At 45.8% G+C, this 19451-nt stretch overlaps 1 protein-coding gene across 5 annotated transcripts in view; it reads right to left on the minus strand.

Annotated features, from left to right (window-relative positions):
- The window catches only part of plekhg2 (pleckstrin homology domain containing, family G (with RhoGef domain) member 2), a 94049-nt gene that overhangs the window by 24852 nt on the left and 49746 nt on the right, over window positions 1-19451 (minus strand). For all 5 annotated transcript variants that reach the window (XM_039622662.1, XM_039622661.1, XM_039622660.1 and 2 more), the window contains 3 exons: window positions 14641-14707; window positions 13552-13598; window positions 1703-1853 (listed from right to left, as the gene is read on the minus strand). In XM_039622662.1, coding sequence (XP_039478596.1) covers window positions 1703-1853; window positions 13552-13598; window positions 14641-14707 — 265 coding nt within the window. The remainder of the gene's footprint in view (window positions 1-1702; window positions 1854-13551; window positions 13599-14640; window positions 14708-19451) is intronic.

Consider the following 19451-nt stretch of genomic DNA (forward strand, 5'->3'; position numbering starts at 1 on the left):
GGTTTATTTTGTGCTGCAAGTCTCTAACTGAGACTCGTCTGTTTCAAACGTCTGCTGAGCTTCTTCTCAGAATAATGAGAACAGCGTGCAGCACGACGAAGGCTAGCCTGCAGTTCGCTCTCGTATGATTTAACGGAGTCACCGTTTCCTGGTGCTGACTGTGGCACAAACGGGCTCCAGCACCTGTTTGGTGTTTGTGCCAACACTGACTCAACAAAGAAAATGGGAAGCAGAGCTCACGACTGATCGACGAGTCTTCCTGTCCCGTTAACTCGAGTCAGCTGGCTTTACTTCTTCTACACGCTGAAATCAGATAAGTCGAGTTTTAAGGAGTTTGGAAAGTAAACCTGCAGCACTGAACCTCCGAGTGATAGCCTGTCACGGGGTCACACAGAGGGACAGCTGTGGCTCGGGTGGTCCAGCTGTCCACCAGCTGGATCCCAGCTCCTCCAGTCTGCTGGTACGAGGGTCCTGTTCATTCACCATGAAAACAAAAACTATGATCTAGTTCATAAACACGGTTCAGTCCTTTTGAGTCAGTCTGCAGCGATGAGCGCAGCTCGGCCGGGCGCGCCTCTTTGCACTGCAGAGCCGACTCGCTGACTGTCCTCCGGTCCTGCTCCTGTGTATGTTCTGCAGTTTCAGATCTTTGCGTTCTGCACAGACTCTGAATTTAAGTAATTCATGCAAATTTCTTTGTGTGCAGACGACAACGGTGTCAGGGTTTAATCCCCGTTTCATCACTGACAGACTGCATGTGACTGCACACGGACTTGGCGTTGTTTTATCGCCGTCTTTGCACAGCTGGTCTCAGACGCGGTCCCTGTCTTTGAAACAGCTGTTTCTGTCCTACACGTGCACACGTTAGCGTGTCATGAGACTCCTGACGTATCAGCAGAAGGATAACCGCACTTCACTGAAGCACAGACGGTGAAGGACCTGTGGTCAGAGGACAGAACAAAGCCGTCTCGTAGAGCAGAAAGAGAAGTTTAGACACTGAGATGATGTCAGAGTTTATCCTCATTTTATTGGTCCTGGGAAAAACCCCGCACATGTGGCTGAGGACACACTGCACTGCTGCACGGCTGCACGGCTGCACCGCTGCACTGCTCGTCTTTAAAGACGCGACGCGCTGAGAGGTCTCAGCCTGACCCTCTGTTTACTGACAGGAGACAGACCTGTTGCCTGGAGACCAAAGCTTTACGATGACCAATCAGCTTCCTCAGGGAACCACAGAGAGTCACATCATTAAGGACGTTTGGTCCTAGGACGTGGAAGCAGGCGGTAACTCATCTAGCAGTATCAGGTAGGACTGAAGTCATTTATGCTGAACTAAAGCTAGTATTTGAGGTGTTGAGAAACTACTCAGCTACTAGAATTTGAGGCGTTAGGATGTACTTGGATGGTACCTGACCAAGTATTTGAGACTTTTCCCGCCATACTTCAGGACTTAGTAACGGGCTTTCATGTGTGCAGTATCTGATAGCATTTAAAGTGTCAGCTGTGGTAGCAGGAAGTATTTGAGGTTCTATATGCAGTATTCATTAGTACAACCTGCGTTAGGCTGTTTTTGAATTGCTCTGACCAACATCTGATAGTATTTGGAGATAACTTGTATGTCTGGAGGTATTTCAGGCACCGCATGCAGTATTTGGTAGTATTTGCGATGCAACTTGTAGTATTAGGTGGTATGAAGGGTCACCTGTAGCAGCAGGTGGTATTTGAGGATCCTCTGCACTGGTTTGAGCAGGTACGTCTCCAGCGGCAAGGAGTGGCTCAGGGTCGCCTGCCTCTCCTGGAAGAAACGAACCAGACTTTCGTTGTTCATGCACTCCCTCAGCACGGCCACCGAGCTGTGGACACAGAGCAGCAGAGACGGCGTTAATCATTAAATCCGGCTTCACAGCCACAGTAAATTCTCTTGTCACTTAGCAGGAAGCCAAACAGAAAGCCTGAGAACAAGTCGATGGATATCCAGGTCAGGTTACCGGCATCCACAGAGTTCAGCCGTCACCTTGTAGCATTTAAAGCACGGGGAGGGAACTTTAACGGGAGGAGCAAAGAGATGAGCAGGGGTGGAGGAAGGCCAGAAGATGATGGAGCTGCAGGAGGTGAGAGGGATGTCCTCAGCTCTGACCGTTCATCAGAGGAGGAGGTGAAGAAATGATGGAGGGAAGGAGGAAGAAGAAGACAGATGGAGGCGATTATGACAAACTAAAGAGCAAAAGGACTCCACAGCTGTTTGGAGCTTTGACAAACATTCATTACAAGTTTATAGAAGAGGTTCTGGATCCAGTTCACCAACATTCATCACAATCTGAACAAAAAGCAGACAACGAGGAGAAGAGGGAGGGCCAACAGTCCACGACGACAAGACAGAAAGAGAAGACAAAAAAAGAGTTTATGGAAGAGAAAATGAAAAGACGGGAAGTTAAAAATGTGTCCTGGTTATGAAGAAAGAAGCGACAGGAGAGAGGAAGTGGATGATGGTGAAAGAGGATGATGGAGGACAGTGGAGACTCAGCTGTCGGGTCCTCTGACAGCATTCATCACAGTGTGAAGCCAAAGAATGTTGGACGCTGGTGGCGAGACTGGAGGGAAGGAGGGAAGGGAAGAACGAGGAGGGATGAGGAAATAGGGGGCCGAAGAGGATAGGAGGAAGGAGGTCAAGGTAACGATGGGGAGAGGAGAGATCAGGCTCTTTTTCTCCACAGGACAGAGGGGGGATTCAGAGCAGTGCTGATATCTTCTGCAGACTTCAGTGAAGTGCAGAGTCTGAAACGAGCTTTAAAACACAGCAGCCCTGTTTCTTCCCCACAGCGTCCTAAACACCACAACAGGTGATACAAACCAGAATATCGACCAGATAATTACAGAGTTTTAATCTGCAAACTCACAGCTGAAATGTTAAACACAGTTTATTGTCCCATGCAAAAAGGAACATCACAGGTTCTCAGTCTAATCTAATCAAACATGCAGCGTCAGCAAATTCATCCTGCAGCCAGACAACGATTACCTTCAACCACAGGAACATGTTCATACCAACCAAAGAGGCTGTGGTACCTGCACTGTCCAAACCAAACCAGGCACACATTTATCTCCAACCTATCAGGTAAGTTGTAGCAGCTGAGCCTGCGCACCACCCAAAGAGTCCTGCAGCAGCACTGGATGGCCAGCAGGGGCATCAGAGGGGTGTAACATAGTTAATATGATGTTTGGGACCCTCTGAATGGTGTGCCACTTTTTGTGCATGACGGGGTTCTTCTGGCCTCATGCTGAGGTGGTTTGCAGCAGAGCGTGAAGCAGACGAATCTCTAAAACTGACGGAAAGGTGGAACATGAGATGGACCGGAAGATCGAGGCATCAGCAGGGATGCTGACGCTGTACTGGTGCAGTGAAGAGAGTGAAGTTTCCAGTCAAAATGAGTTAATCAGTGTCACATTGACTGCTGGTGTCTGCTCCGTCTCTGCGGGGTTTAAGCCCAGACACCAAACATAAATCACTTTTACTCAAGCAGACAGAACAGGTCAGAGGTCAGGCAGGGAGCCTACTTTAACTCTAGCCAATCCAACTCGGAGGTGGGCGGGTTATAAAAGCAGACGACCACATCCGGTTCCACCGTGGTCACTGAGGCCGCAGCCTGAACAGACTTACCAAACCCGGACATCAAGGACTGGAAGCATGGAGCCGGGTCTGATAAAGCTCTGTCCTGCTCAGCCGGACCATGGATGGATCGACCCAAATACCCCGACTGCCACATTTTGGACCCGACAATGCCAACAGGCAGAGTGCAAACATTTAACACCAGAGTTTACCACCCGGCTCCTTTCTCAGACTGGTTCTGTGGACGGTGACTTACTCTCCAGTGAACATCAGCAGAACAGCTTCAGGCTGTGGTGCCATGTTTTTGGGACAGAGCGAGGCCCAGCACAGGATCAGTGTGTTGCTCCTAAAAGTTTGATTTTAAGGCATTCGTTTGGTATCCTCACAGCACAAACCAGGTGAGGCCGTTGGGCTTGTGTCACAGAAATCTGTCTGTCCAACCACACGGAAAGGCTAATGTCTCACTGTAAGGGTTTGGACAGCCTATTATATACCTGTCCATCCATCCATCCTTGTGACTTCTTCAGTCTCAGCTGCAGCTACAGCCCATTGTTCATTCAGTGTTGCTGGTTTCAGTCATTGTGCAAATGTCCTGTTTATAAGGTTGAAACCTGCAGTCAGCTGAGACTGAAGAAGTCAGCTGATGATGACGAAACGTTTCTCCCACCAGATGAACAGAATCAACTTTTTGGGATTTCTGTACCCGGATGATTGAGCATGAATTGTAGTTTGGTGTCAGATACGCCACATCTCAACAGTCACCTGCAGAGTTTCTGAGCTTATACATAACTGAGACATGCAAGCAAAACAGTTTGTTTGTTGCCATGGAGGTTTTAAATCGGTGTGGTATATTAATGTAGAGCTTCTGTAACCGTTCACATTTGTACTATAATGAAACCTGCAGCTGCTGGGACGACAAAAGTGACAAATGTTACGGTTCATATAAAATGTCACAGACTGAAAAGCCAAAATATCAGGGCCCAAATTTTCTGTAGACATAAAGAAATGAAGCTGTAATCTGTCATCTCGGACTGAAGGAAGCCGACTTCAGCCTCAGATAAACACTCAGCTCTGCATGGAGAATTTAAAGCAGATGGCAGATATGAAAAATGTGCACCAGAGACATGCCTAGAAACTGCGTTTGGCAAGATTCCCATGAACTCATCCACTGGAACACACCGAGGACTTCCTTCAGCCCAAACTTCCACAGAGTCTCCAGGGTCGGTGTGTTTCACCTCGTGTTGTACGGATGCTCGGAGCAGAGAAAGTAGCTGTGACACACTGAATGCTGTCACAGTTTCACAGACTGCAGATAATCGCAGCCGCTCCCCGGAGTCCGAAGTCATCTCCACCAATCAGAGGTAACAAAACACCAACCTGCAAGCTGCACAGCCAATCAAAACACTATTAACCTCTTAAACTCTGTCCCACCCGTGCGTCTACCTGTAAGCTTTGTTTGCACAGGGATAAAACGCCCGATTATTTGTCCAGATGAGTTTTCCACAGATATCCCAGACTCTACACTGAGGAGCTGCTTTTCCCAACTACCTGCTCCGACGACCGAGTCCAGACATGCAGCAGTCAGTCAGCAGGCAGCACCGGGGCAGAAAGACCCCAGCTATCCAGGAGATTTCAACACAGGACCATCTTTAAAGTCCGGCGGTTAACCTGGACAGTCCTGCTGTGCTGTGACGGAGATGAAGGCTGGGACATAAACCCAGTAACCTGCTCTGTTTCCCAGGCATGTACTTTCGCTTTCATGTGTGTTGAGTCTGATCATTCCTGGAACATTTCTCTGCTCTGTTAAAAGTTGGCTTTAATCAGGAGACCCCCTGCCAGCCTCCGAAGCCCGCTGGCTCTACAGCTCATCAATTTACAGCATTACAAACTGTGCTTGCATCCAAGTGGAGTTTAGCAGCATAAATTACCTCAGCATCTGTCTCTGTTCTCCCCGTGGAGCTACCTACTGAGATTACATCCACATCTGTTCAAATCATTCTGCTGGCAGACAGTTTCATGATGCATGCACAGTGTTATGATATTATGAAAGACAAATATCTCCTTCGGTTTTCCTGCTGATGGTTTCCGATGGCAGAGAAGCTGCGTTCCTGGAGCCGATCTGTTGTTTGGTGCGTTTTCATTTTCGTGCAGGATCCCCGGGCAAACAAAGCCTCTCGTCTTGTGTTCCCAGCGGGGCGACAGCAGAGTTCAGAAACCTGCAATCCAGCACATTTCCCTCCAAATCTGACCCAGCGGATCACTGTGGAAAAATGCAGAGCAGGGGCTGACAGAGACCGAAAGTCTGCTCCTCTGGTGATCGCATTACTGCGAGTTTGCTGAACGCTCTGAGCTAAAATATCACACAGGGCTGATTCTGGCTAGTAAGACAAAATTTCTGACCCAAAACCTAAAGATTTAAAGCAGCAGAAAGTTTGGTTCCAGATCTTTAAATCAAACCCGTGCTGATGGCTGCTGCACACGCAGGGGACTTGGAGGCACCTGTGGGACACAGCGAGGTGACCACATGAGTGAAAAATGGTTTCGAGCATATCTGAGAAGCTGAGGCTTGCAGGGAGCTCCAGTCTCTGATAGCAGGGATGAAACAGCGGAGCAGCTGATTCGCAGCTGAAGAACTTCCACTGATGTCCTGGTGCCTTCACGGACCTTCAACAGCAACCACGGCATGCTGTCCCCTGCAGCGCTGCCTCCAGCACCCTCAGCCAGAATAAACCCTGATCTTAAAGTCTAAACCCTGACTTACTCTGATTACTTTTAACCTCTTTAAAGCTGGGGTTAGGCTCGCATCCACCCCTTCATCGAGCAGAAGGACATGAAGAGGATTCATCTGACAGGAAGCTTGTTCTGACCCGACCCCTGAGGTTCAGCGACTCTTTATTCTCACGTCTGCTGACGATGGCCGGCACACTCTCCCCACCCACATCATGACCTCTTTTCAGGAACATCTACATGATGACCTGACATGTGTTGTGGTTTCATCCTTGCATGTATACAAGCTGTTCAGTAATCTGTCAGCGTTTTCATGTTATTTCCTGTCTATGTGCAGTAAGAAACACAAAGTTTTTCATGTGTCGGGTTTGCTGAAAGATTCTTGTGTTTCAGGCTGGGAAAAAGTACATTTGGCACCGGTGAGCATCCTAACACGCAGCAGCTGAATAAATCAGCAGTTGAGAGGCCGGGAAGGGTCCAGCAGAAGAAGCAGAGATGCAGCTTGAAAAGCTGGAGACGCGCTGACAGAGAGAGAGTTTCTGGGTTTGGTGGTCTGAAAGCATTTGACCTACTTATTTTTATTGGTGTTTAATGGAGCTTTAAGGAGGCGACAGGCAGATAGAGAGAGCGAGCGAGCGAGCGAGCGAGGTGAAGGAGGGGTCGCCTTCCACCCCTGCAGACTCGGTACGTGCCGAAGGGGTTTAAACACACACGGAGGCATGTATGGGTGCAGATGAAGCTTTTACTGCGCATGTATGCAGTGATTTAAGTGCATCAATATGCAGACAGATGGAGGCCGGGCAGAGATCCAGGCAGGCTGAGCGCAGTCGGTCAGACCGGTAGAGAGAAGACGTGCGTGAGATCAACAGCGATTCTGTTTGACTCGTGGACGCAGACAGCATCACACGTGCAGTGAAAGCACAACAGGGTAACCCTGCTCTCTGTGCGTTCACATCTATCACTCACAGCCACACGGAGCTCTCAGATCTCCGCATTCTTATTACTTCTTACTTCATTAAAGGCAATAACCAAAATAAATCTGACTTTTATTCAGCGTATCGTACCACACAGAGCTCTGCACGCTGTGACAGAGGCCGTCACATGCAGCTGGTTAACGTGGGCATGTGCTTTGTTTGAAGATGGATCTGTGGATTTTTCACCACATTAACATCAGCCTCTCTGCTCAAGTTACAACTGCGCGGTCTTGTGATGTGCTTCATTTGTGATGAGCATGCAGAGTTTCCCAGTTACATTAAAACTGCCTGAATAATGCTCTACAGGCTAGGCTAACGCTAACAGGCTTACTGTCAGGCAAAAGTGACAGATGGCTGAAAGCTCTTAACAGGAAGTAGAAACCAAAGATGAGCAGACGTGTTTGCAGGAGAAGAGACAAACAGTAAATATATCAAACTATCAATGGTAAATGGCCTGTATTTGTATAGCGCTTTTACTTAGTCTCTAAGGACCCAAAGCGCTTTACATGTTCAGTCATCCACCCATTCACACACTGGTGATGGCAGCTACGTTGTAGCCACAGCCACCCTGGGGCGCACTGACAGAGGCGAGGCTGCCGGACACTGGCGCCACCGGGCCCTCTGACCACCACCAGTTACAACTTCATACCCATGCTTGTTGTATTTGTGCTGTTGCTAGGTGGTTGCCAAGCAACCTGGTGGTATAATTGTATAACTCAGCTCTTGTGGATCTAAAGAAATGTAGAAAAAAAGAAGATTTTCTAAGGTGTCCCAGAGGCATAATGGCTAAAAACACGTGTGTCAGGTCTGTTTTCTAACTCGTGATGTTGTAGGAGACAGCGTTCATGTTTCACGCTGGGATTGTGTTAGTTTGTGTTTGACACTGAAACACAAAAGCACAGAGTTCATTTTATTCTAAATTTTGGCACCGATTTTCTCCCTGCAGATCGATCCACACATCAAACATCGATCTCCTCAGTAACAACAGTCCTGAGTGTTGGGCGTGTTAGGGGTGTAACACCTGTGATACTGAGATGTGGGTTTGAAGGAGTTTTTATTCCCTTAAACTTAAAGTCCAGCTTTTGGTGATATTTTTCGGCTCTGATGATCTCCAAATGTTCTCCAAACTTCTGCAGCTCCAACATATTTTGAGTTACAAAAAAAGATGATTTGTTGGTCACAGTTTGGTCCTCGCTGCTTGTTTCAGTCTCTTCACGCAGCTTAACCAGAGCTTCACACATAAAAGCATTTTTCCTCCATGAAGGCGAGAGGAGAAGGAATGTTGGTAACACTTTATAACACGACCCACAGATAAGGCGCGAGTATCCTGCACTTACGTGCATTTTGCAGGAACATACAGGGAACATAAGATGTAAGATGGGGAAATATTGTTCGTTTTTCCAGAAATTTTCCCTGAAATTTTATTTATTTATTTATTTATTTTTTGTTTCACACGTGGTACAGCAGTAATTCATTTCCCATACACAACCTTCCTTTCAATTAAAGTAACACTGTTTCCATGCATGAAAAGGAGCAGGAAGAACAATAAATTCTAATTGGCACCTGCCCCCTATCTGTGACAATACAAGCAGGCAACCAAAATTACACTCTGACAATATTCTGCACATAACAAGACAATACCACTAAATATCAAACTAAAAGGATAATTTTTTCTACAATTAAATTCTGTTATTTTCAACTTCTTCATATTGGTTTATCATTTTATTCTTATAGCAGATTTTAAATTGAGAAACATTTGTACAACACTTAAGATGATCATTGAGAGAGTTCCAGTTTCTTATGCCTGTGACTGTTGGACACGTTTGCTTTTGTGTGGTTCGAGCAAACTGATGCTTAAAATAAAACTTCCTTCTGCTGTCCCCATTTTCTGAACACAATACAAATAAACTTTATAACTTAAGAGGTAATGTTTTATTTTTTGCCCTAAACATAATAATTAATGTCTGTAATTTCACTATATCTTCTAGTTTTAATAATTTCGATTTTATAAACAAACTATTAGTGTGTTCTCTATATTTAACATTATGCATAATTCGAATCGCTCTCTTCTGTAATAAATATAATGGTTTCATATTAGTCACATATGTATTCCCCCATACTTCAACACAATAACTCAGATAGGGTAGAAACAATGAAAAATATAACATTCTCATTGTCTTGTAATCTAATATATATCTTACATTACCCAGGATATAAATACTTTTAGCCAACTTTTTTTTAACATGTTAAATATGAGGTTTCCATGTTAACTTGTCATCCACTATTACTCTTTCAATTAATACTCCCTCTATAGATAATTCTATCTCTTCCTCCTTTACACAGTTTCTGAATATCATAAACTTTGTTTTTTCCAAATTCAGTGATAACTTATTTACATCAAACCATTTTTTTAATTTTTTTCATTTCAATAACCATAATTTTAGCCAATTCTTTCAAGTTTTCTCCAGAACAATAAAAATTTGTATCGTCTGCAAACAAAACAAAATTTACCATTTTTGACACATCACAAATGTCATTTATATATTAATTAAACCTAAACACTGCACATACTGAAACCTATTATCTAAATAACTGCTTAACCAGTTCAATACTATTCCTCTCACACCATAAGTACTTAACTTAGAAATCAAGATGGAGTGTTGCAGAGTGTCAAAAGCTTTTTTTAAATCAATGAATACCCCTATAGTATATTTATTATGATGTGTTGCTGATGAAATGTCTTCAGTAGTATTCATTAATGCTATTGCTGTTGATCTGTTCCGTCGAAATCCGTACTGACTTTCACTTAACAGTTGATGTTTTTCAATGAAACTATCAAATCTTTGTGCAAAGAGTTTTTCAAGCACTTTAGAAAACTGTGACAGCAATGATACTGGTCTATAATTATTAAAACTATGTCTGTCTCCTGATTTATAAAGAGGGATAACTTTTGCCACTTTCATTCGGTCAGGACCTAAACCTAACCCAGCACCTAAAATTACTTAATTTAATTTTATGTTATTTCATTGTTTCCTGTACAAACTTGTTACACAAAATTACATCTAATTACAGGTTACTTGTGCCTTATTCGCAGGTGCTACAGTGTCGTTGTTTCTTTGTTTCGTGGGTTTTGCAGGTGACTCAATAATATGGCTCACATTCCAGAAAGTTCCGGGTACTCTCAGTGTACTTGTTTCTTTGTTTTCTGCAAAAACCTGACTTGTTGCCTGCAGATTGCGTGTAAGTACAGGGTACTTGCGCCTTATTCGCAGGTCGTGTTATGAAGTGTTACTGGAATGTTGATTGAGATCGTCGCCAGCTTTATGTAAAAACTGCTGAGGCTGGGAGGACAGGTGGGCAGAAGAGCTGAGGACGGCTCCTCTGAGTGCTTTCAGCCTGTGACAGCTGATGGTTCATCAGACAGAAGCCCAGCAGCACGTCTGAAGCAACAGCTGCAGTTAAACTCTGCTCCGTCCCGAGTCTTTATTTTCTTTGTGCCTGACTCCAACATCTGCCATCATAACCTCTTTTGTTTTCAGAGAACCACAATGGAAATGAGGTTATTAAGCAGGACTCGGCGTCCATTCATCTTCATCAAACACATCTGCATTTTGAAAAAAATGTAGAACTTCAAAAGGTTGAGAGTAAAAAATGGTGCGTGAGTGTTTTCATTTCTTTAAAAGAGGATCCAGCGTTAAAATTCATTTGAATCAGAATCAGAAGCAACATGTTGGTTTTGTGACAACACAAAGAGACTCAAAGATGTGAAAGACTGAAGCCAAACTCTCTGTGAGGAGCGCGTCGCGCCTCAGACAGCGGGGATATCGTGGCCGCTCAGACTTTGGTTTTAGGGTCCAGGTAAAGCAGAAAGACGTCAGCACGGGAAGACGAGGACACAGCTCAGGCTGTCGTCCATGGAGCAGACCCCAACGCTCGCATTTACTCTGGTCATAAATCAGCGTCAGAGTGCACTCGACAGCGGTCTGTTTATCAGGAACAGCCCAGAGAAAAATGTTTCTCACTGATGTCGTTCAAACTTTAACGTTTTTAGCATCCAAATGAGTGAAAAACACGAAGCTAAAAGAGTCCAGGAAGGAAAAGCTTTGTGTCATTGAATATATCAGCCTGAGGCTGGACAACAACACGCAGTGATCAATGAGCAGGACTTCCTGTTTATACTTCCTTCTTTATCTTTATTGGCTCCTGTTGTCTCCACAAAGGAGGTCATGTGATCTACTACTCAAAAAGTTGTAGAGCAACTTTCTAAAGTCACAGTGCTTCAGTCGACCCGGATCTGGAAGCAGGACAACCAGATTCAGCAACGTCAAAAATAAAAAAGCTCACAGACGGATCCAGATCTCCATCTGAGCCCGGGATCCAGCTCAGAGTCTGGGAATCCACTCCTAACAGGAAGCTGTGTGTGTGTGTGTGTGTGTGTGTGTGTGTGTGTGTGTGTGTGTGTGTGTGTACCAGTGTTGGGTAAGTTACTTTAAATTAGTAACTTAGTTACATTACTAGTTACTTCTCTAAAAAAGTAACTCAGTTACTTCAAGTTACTCGTTACTTTCAAAGTAACTAGTTACTAGGGAAAGTAACTTTGGTTTTACTCAGAATTCTCTTGTTAATGTGTTGCTTCTGTAACTGGATACCCAGCAAGATTGTCAGTCTTCTATCTTGCTTACTTGCCACAAGTGCACTGTGCCACCTACCAATAGAAAGGAAAAAATAATGTGCACATTTCCATGAGAGAAATCACGCCTGGACCTCGTTGACCACCGCCATGATTCTAGCCTTTTTACATCCAACACAAAACTGCAGTCGTGGTGCTTTTGATTGTACTCAGAACTTGGAAATTCTGCCTTCTGAATAGGAAGATGTAGGTAACACCAGACTGCAGATGAACTGCATACAGAGCTGGACTGGGACAAAAAAAATCGTCCCGGGCATTTTGACTAGAACCGCCCACCATTATAGGAAAAATCATAGCCTTTGAATGAAAATAAACACTGTTGTGACAGTGATGTACACTGTTCTGATGGTATATGTGTATCAATCTATCAATTGTTTGTTGTAAGACTCAGATAATTATTTTTTTTTTTTAAAGCGAGACATTTTAAATGAGAATAATAAAAAGTATTTCCTTGTCCCCCCTTTCCTGTTAATGCCCTACCTGCCCCCTGGCAACACTTTGCTAGACCCGCCCCTGCACAGTTACCAGCTGTCAGCTACATAGAAAGGATCCTGGTGTTATTTGTCTCTCAGAAACAGCTCATAACTTCCCTTCAACTCATCCATGTCACCTAAAAGGTAAACCTGTTTCTCCATCACCTGTTCAGCTCTGATGATTCAGTAAGGACATCTCCTGGTTTCATCTGCATGTTTCCCTCTCACCAGATAACCAAACCGATATCATGACCAGCAGCTTTACAGCTGTGGCTCCAGCAAACATCAGCTGATACTAGAAATTAATATTAAATCTAACAACAACAGCTGATCAAGCTTAAACGTGCTGCTGTTGTTTAACGCGACACCCGCTGGTTTCCTCTTTCTGGCGCAAAGTGGGCGATAAACAAACAAGAGAGAAAAGCCGATCAGCTGATCATTGATCAGTTTCGTGATTGAAGTAGAAACAGGAGAGAATGAGAGAAGAGGCAGCTGTGCAGCTTCAGCTTTGTGTCTTTTTCATTGTAGCTGAAGTCCGGGACAAACTGTGTTCCTTTTCACCTCTGGAAGCGTAATATTTTCTCTGAATACCAGACGATTCTGTTTTTTACGGGACGGTTGGCAACTCTAATAATTAACGTGAACAAAATAAAGTTCAACATCAGTAACATAGCACCCACCCAGCTGTATAGAAACTCCGTCATGCTAGCTAGCACGCATCGAAAATGTCAGCATACCGAAAATCCACCTAAACTTGGTTTATATCTGACCCGGATAGACTGCAGGTCATAACTTCTTACCTGAAGTTCAGTTCACCTGACACGTGGACCGGTGACGCCCGGGTCTCTCCTCTGCCTCCCTTTTCCTTCATCCACCTGCTGGCCTCCACCACTTGCTAATGTTGTTGAATCTGTGGAAGCTCGCGATATCCACCACCGCAAAGTGTGTGAGCCTATGTCCCAGTGTGTGTGGCGTTCCTGGTTTTGGCATAATAACTAGTTACCGTGTCGTTACCACAATAATAACGTAGTTACTGTGGCGTTACTTAATAACGCGTTAGTCCCAACACTGGTGTGTACTTACTTGGGGTAGTTCATGCAGTAGAGTGTGTAGATGTCGAAGGCTTCACTCTGAAACACAGAGAACAGCTGATGTCACTGACAGAGCAGCACAGCTGGCGTTGAACCAGCAACCATAAGCCTGCAGCTTCCAGCTCACCTTTGCTTTTCCTACAGTTAAAAATGTCTGCATGAATCTGAGACCCTCCCACTCCCACCCCAGCTGTTTGGCCCAGATGTGACACATGTTTGCAGTTTTATACATTTGGTCTGGCTGCCTGAACTGAGCCACAGGTCCACCTCATAGAGGTCAGAGGTCAGGGGTCTTCATCCCATCCAGCAGGTACGACCGTAGACGTGCCGCTGAAGTGTGAACCACACTCATCCCTGTAAACTGGGCGAGCTGTCCTTCCCCTCCCCTTTCAGTCCACTTCCTGTCAGCCCAGAGGTTGCAGAGAGAAAGCCACACTGTGTCTCATGCTCAGCTCCTAAAATAACTCTGATGGTTTAATCTAATGTCCAGGATTAAACAGGAAGTTCAGTTCAGCCCAGTCTGAGTGAACAACAAGCCTCCTGAGGACCAGACACTGTTTCTAAACTCAACTGAAGGTGCTCAAAGGTCCTACAGAAGAGTTTAACCCTGAATGCAGCACAGCCCCCTGCAGATGAACAAAGAGGACCCAGTGAGAAGGGACAGATTACTGTGGAGACTTCCTGCTCTCCTAATCTAATCTACAATCCTGAATGGACTCCTACTGCTCATCCTCAGCTCTTGTTCTGACCCCTGACCTCTCACAGAGCAGCTTTGCATCACTCACACTTCAAAATAATCCTTCTTTATCTCAAACTGGGCCTCAGTGCATTCTCTGTCCCAAATAAGCTCCTCCCCCTTTCAAGGCCTGGGTTCATTACTATTATTAGCACTAAAAGAAAAGAGCTTTTACACTCATGTTTGGTTCGTGCGCTGAAAAGAATCAAAGAGCTTTGACACCACAGAGGTGAGAGAGCCCATAACAGAACTTCACACACACACACACACACACACACACACACACACACACACACACACACACACACACACACACACACACACACACACACACTGTGTACTCACCCTTTCTACGAAGCACTCTGCAATGGCTGCAGCGTGAGGGCTTCTCTCTAAATCCTCCAGCAGATCACTGAGGACACAAACACAGAGGTCAGAGGTCAGGCTAATGTTCCAACAGGGATTTGTTCTGTGTATTAATGATGATGTCGGTGCATCAGCTTCATCCACACCAAACTGGGAACCTTTAGTCCACATAAACCTCTTAAATGATGTCCCAAAACCTGCAGTTCCTCTGACGTCCAGCTGAGGCAGCAGTGAGTCAGTCCCATAGACTCCCATGTTAAAACCTTTCAGCAGAAACAAACATGTCTACAGCCTGATACACAAACTGTTTTTACCTGTTTTAATAGCCCACCTGTTTAAATTGTATTAAGGCATAAAGTTTGCATTGTAAGGGGCGTGGTCTCTTTGATTGACAGGTGGATCGTGACACAGGTTGCTGTAGCTGCTAGCTGTCTGCTAGGCTTCACCTCTGCTAACTGGATGGAGTCCCAGTTGTGCTGTGTAGGACTTTATTTGGATGTTACTGAGCAATAATTAGCAGGTATCCAGGTGTAACCCTGTAGGTTGCGACCAGTACCAGCACTACACTGGTTTGTCTCTCCTCCCAGTCTTGAATAGGAGGATCTTTCACATGTAAAGCAAAGGTGTTAACCACCCCACCACGGAGCCACTGAGGTTCCCTAAATGCATCATCCAGGTGATCCTGAGCATGAAGGACCTGCAGCGTGCAAACTGTTCACAGAGCGAGCGCAGACCCCGTTCAGTCTGATGCTGTGGGCTGTAATAACTAACCATCATACTGTAGTCACAGCGAGCGCTGCGACAGAGAGAGATTAGCATGACGCTACACCGACTCAGGGAAACTCTCACTCTGTCCACCTCGTCCCTCCACCCTTGTCCCTCCACCCGGCCGAGTACAAGAACCTTCTTTATCGCTCTGTTTTAATTCGTCCTCTCTTTTCTCCATCCATCTTAACCACACTGTGCACTTCTTAAACCACAGCGGCGTGATACCAAACCAATCCAGATTCTGTGGAATAACCTTTGACCTGCTGGCTGTTTGCTGCTGATTGCTGCTGAGCTCAGAGCGGGATCATGAACCGGGTTGAACCCACGTTGTGGGGGAGTTTCCTGCTCCGTCTGCGGTTTTAATCACAGCAAGTCGTCAATGACTACCGATCGTTTAAGGTCATTCATGCAGGACGAAGCAAAGCAGGAAACCACTGAGTGGCAGCAGAAAGCGTCAGCGCATGTTACGCTCGCCTCGTTTTCCATGTTTGCGCTCCTCTGTGGAATCGATTTCTGTCTTTTTGAGGGCTCATTATAAAGATTTGACGGTGGTTATCGTGCCGAGTGAGAGCGTTTGGACGCCTTCGGTGAGAAACAGACTGACAGAAAGCAGCTGCTGCAGTCCGCTCTGCTCACGCTGAAACGAACCAAACAAATATTTATTAAACACTGCGCGATCGCCGGGGTCGCGGCGTTGCTTACAAACCTTTCCTTTCTCTCTCGTCGGGTTTAACGTCCCGATGCTCTAACTTGATCTCTCTCTGAAACAGACTCAGTGTGTTTGAGATCTATGTGCAGCCGTGCGAGTTTTCAGGCCCATGGGTGCCTGAAAGCTGCTGGCCTCCAAACCAAAATTAATTATGAGGAAAATTTGGGAAAGAAGGAATTTGTTGCAAAACAGGAAACTTGTTGTTCGCTGTGATGCTGAACAGAGCGAGGCGTTTTAATCTGACACAGCTAAGAGCGAAGAAACACAAGAGCATCTGACAGTGAGTCGGGTCAACGTGAATCAAATTTGACCTGTGAGTCATGCAAAGCTACCCTGGAAAAGTGGATTTAGGTTGAACTCGAACAAGTCTCCATCCTGATCGTGGATGGAGACTGAGGAGCTTTGATGACCTCGGCGCAGCTGAATCTGGTTATTTCCCCACCGCGCAGTTTAAAAATAACACGAGCAGTAAAACAAACTGTTGCATGAGACTGAAAACGTCTCTGAGAAGCTTTGTTTTTATTTGGCGAGGCCGATGTTTGTTGCTAGGCAGAAACTCAAGCCAAATGTCTGATGACTATCTGAAAAAGTGCAGCTCTCTGAACAATGCCTCAGGAAAGAGCGGAGCCTCAGAGAATTTCAATGGAGGGATTTTTACTGCTGAACATATTTCACGTGACGTCGGACGACTGCGGCGGCGTGAATGAAACACGCAGACAGCTCAGATGAGTTTATGATAACACAGCATGGATCCAGCTGAGCTGAGATCAGACAGGAGACATCATCCTCCAGCTGCCTCTCACTGATCTGAACGGCTGTTTCATTCATTTTTACTTGACTTACGAAACCCACTAAATAATCAAGATTCACACTGAATCACATTTTCCAGATGATCTTTTTCTGCCATATTGGAGCAGGCCTCCATCTGGTAGCACCAGAGGACCCTTCGTTTATGCAGGTTTGTCTGACGCTCATCTCTGGATGAATAAAAGTTAGTAAATGAGCTTCCTCTGAAGGGACGGCGAGGAGCTCCGCAACATCGTCTGACGGGGACGCTTCAGAAGTGTTCCAGGTCCAGCTGGGGAGGAGACCCCGGGAAGTTCCTCGTTTTCCCGAAGAAGAGCTGGAGGAGGTCTGAGCAGCAGAACATGGAGGACGAGCTGCATTCACAGGTTTGATTACTGAGGACAAACCCGCGAACGCTCAGAGCCCTGATAATGAAAAGCATCGTTCGTGTTTCACGGCACGTCGACGGATTACTGTGAAATACCATTTTCACTGTTTCACAGTGAAAAGAGCTGATTTTGATTATTCCTGAGAAAATGAGGAGCGGGGTTGTGTTGCGAGCGAGCGGCTGTGAGGAGGAGGAGATGTACATCGTATGAGGTCACGCCACTAAACTCTTACTGCATTCTCAGCTAACGAGCTCTGATCAAGTCTCTCATTATCACAAACCCACACACACATATCTGTGCGTAAGGACGGACACACACACGCTCCCTCCTCCACCTCCTCTTCCTCGCTGCCTTCATTCGCTTGCTCACTTAGCTCTGGCGTCAGGCCTCGTTTTGTGGCCGGCGGACATCATTAGCAGGGGATTATGGGAAAGGAAGACGGAATTCTGGGAATGGAGTGACCACAGAAAAGTCGGGATGTCAGAGGCAAAGCGGCAGGCAGACAGAGAGAAAGACGCCACAATAAAAGTGAAGGAAGCACAGAGACGGGAAGACGACGCGAGTAAACAGAGAGAGAGAGACGGAGCTGATAATTAAAGACAGAAGGAAAAATGTCTTTAATGTGGGAAGACAAACATGTCGGGGAAAAACAGAGATATCGGCAAAGGAAATGGAAAGGATCATAATACTGATCCACGCACGTTTGTGTATGTGCACAAAGGAGCTTTAAGGCAGGTTCATCAGGTTAGTCCGAGAGCAAACAAGCAGGACGCCGAGCTGTCAGCGCTCGTCAGTGAAGACGTCAAAGCGACGGCGTCCACACACGCACGCGTCCTGTCCACGCTCAGCCTGGAGCCTTTCAACAACGGTCCGGTTTACTGAGATTTAAAGCTAAACTTTCTGCTCGTCTTCATTTCCTGCTTTACAAACACGTGGCCCACAGCCTGATGGCAGACTTGGGCGGGCCACGGGGTTTCCACCAATCCCGACGAGGCGTGCACCTGATCAGCAGACGAGCTGCTTCCCCTCGCCGTCAGCAGGAAGTGCACGATGTCTGCGACATGAAGCAGCAGTTTCATTGTCTTTTAATTTATTTTCTGTTTTTGTGCTCTTTTGTCATATTTGACTTTTTTTACTCTGCTCTATTAAAAATAAAGCAGAATCCTTTTGCTGTGTTTAATGTTTTGGCAGTGATAATGGGACCATCCTAATGTCTGAGTTAAATAAATCCTGGGGTCACACATGCTGTTATGGCGCTCGTCTGTGAGAAGTCCTCTGATTGGCTGCTGTTCCTGTCCATCCTCTGCAGATGACGTTTTTCCCGCCTGTTTCGCTCCTGGATGTTCACACCTCAGCTCATCAACACATTTTATCTCCTCCCTTCTTTTCCCAGGAATTTTACCCACTAAATAAGCAAACCTAACCTTGACCCTGGGTGACCCCGTGACCCCCAAAACACCGAGCTGGGCCTTCCCCTCCTCCACCTCTTCCTCCATCTCCCCTGCGGTCTGGGGCCAAGAAAACACGGGTCTGGTTTTCATCCTCCCTCGGAGCGCCGGCTCTTTAACGCAGTGATAAACAGCAGCTGACTGAGCGGCGTCTCAGAAACACGCTGAGACGAGGACGAAGAGGAAGACAAATAGAGTTGAATGCAGTCAAATGTGTTTTTATTAAAACTCTGATGGCGGTGTGTCGGCGGTTTGACTGCTGCTAACAGAGCAGGACGCAGGTTCACAGTCACACGGCTCAGACGCATCACAGAGCCGTTCATTTCCACCTTATTGTTTTAAGCCATGGATTACAGCAGCTTTGCATGACTCACAGTTCAAAATAATCCTTCTTTAGCTTACACTGGGCTTCAGTTCATCTGTCTTTCTTCTGATTGGCTGCTCCTCAAAAATTAGGATTTAAGCAGCAGGTGGGTGGGGCTTCTGATGACCAAATAAGGATATCCCATCTCTGGCATCACACATATCCAAGAGTAGAAAAAAAGCATGAAATCAGCTGATTCGTATGCTAAAATAGCTTTCATGAGGAATAGTAATTTTACAGTAACACCCTCAGAGTTCACAGCAGGGGCTGAATTTGGGACTGTTGAATGATTTTTCCTGTACAGCAGAAATCCACAGGAAGTTTTC

The sequence above is a fragment of the Oreochromis aureus genome, linkage group 14 (assembly GCF_013358895.1).
Source record: "Oreochromis aureus strain Israel breed Guangdong linkage group 14, ZZ_aureus, whole genome shotgun sequence".
In the NCBI taxonomy this organism is placed as follows: domain Eukaryota; kingdom Metazoa; phylum Chordata; class Actinopteri; order Cichliformes; family Cichlidae; genus Oreochromis; species Oreochromis aureus.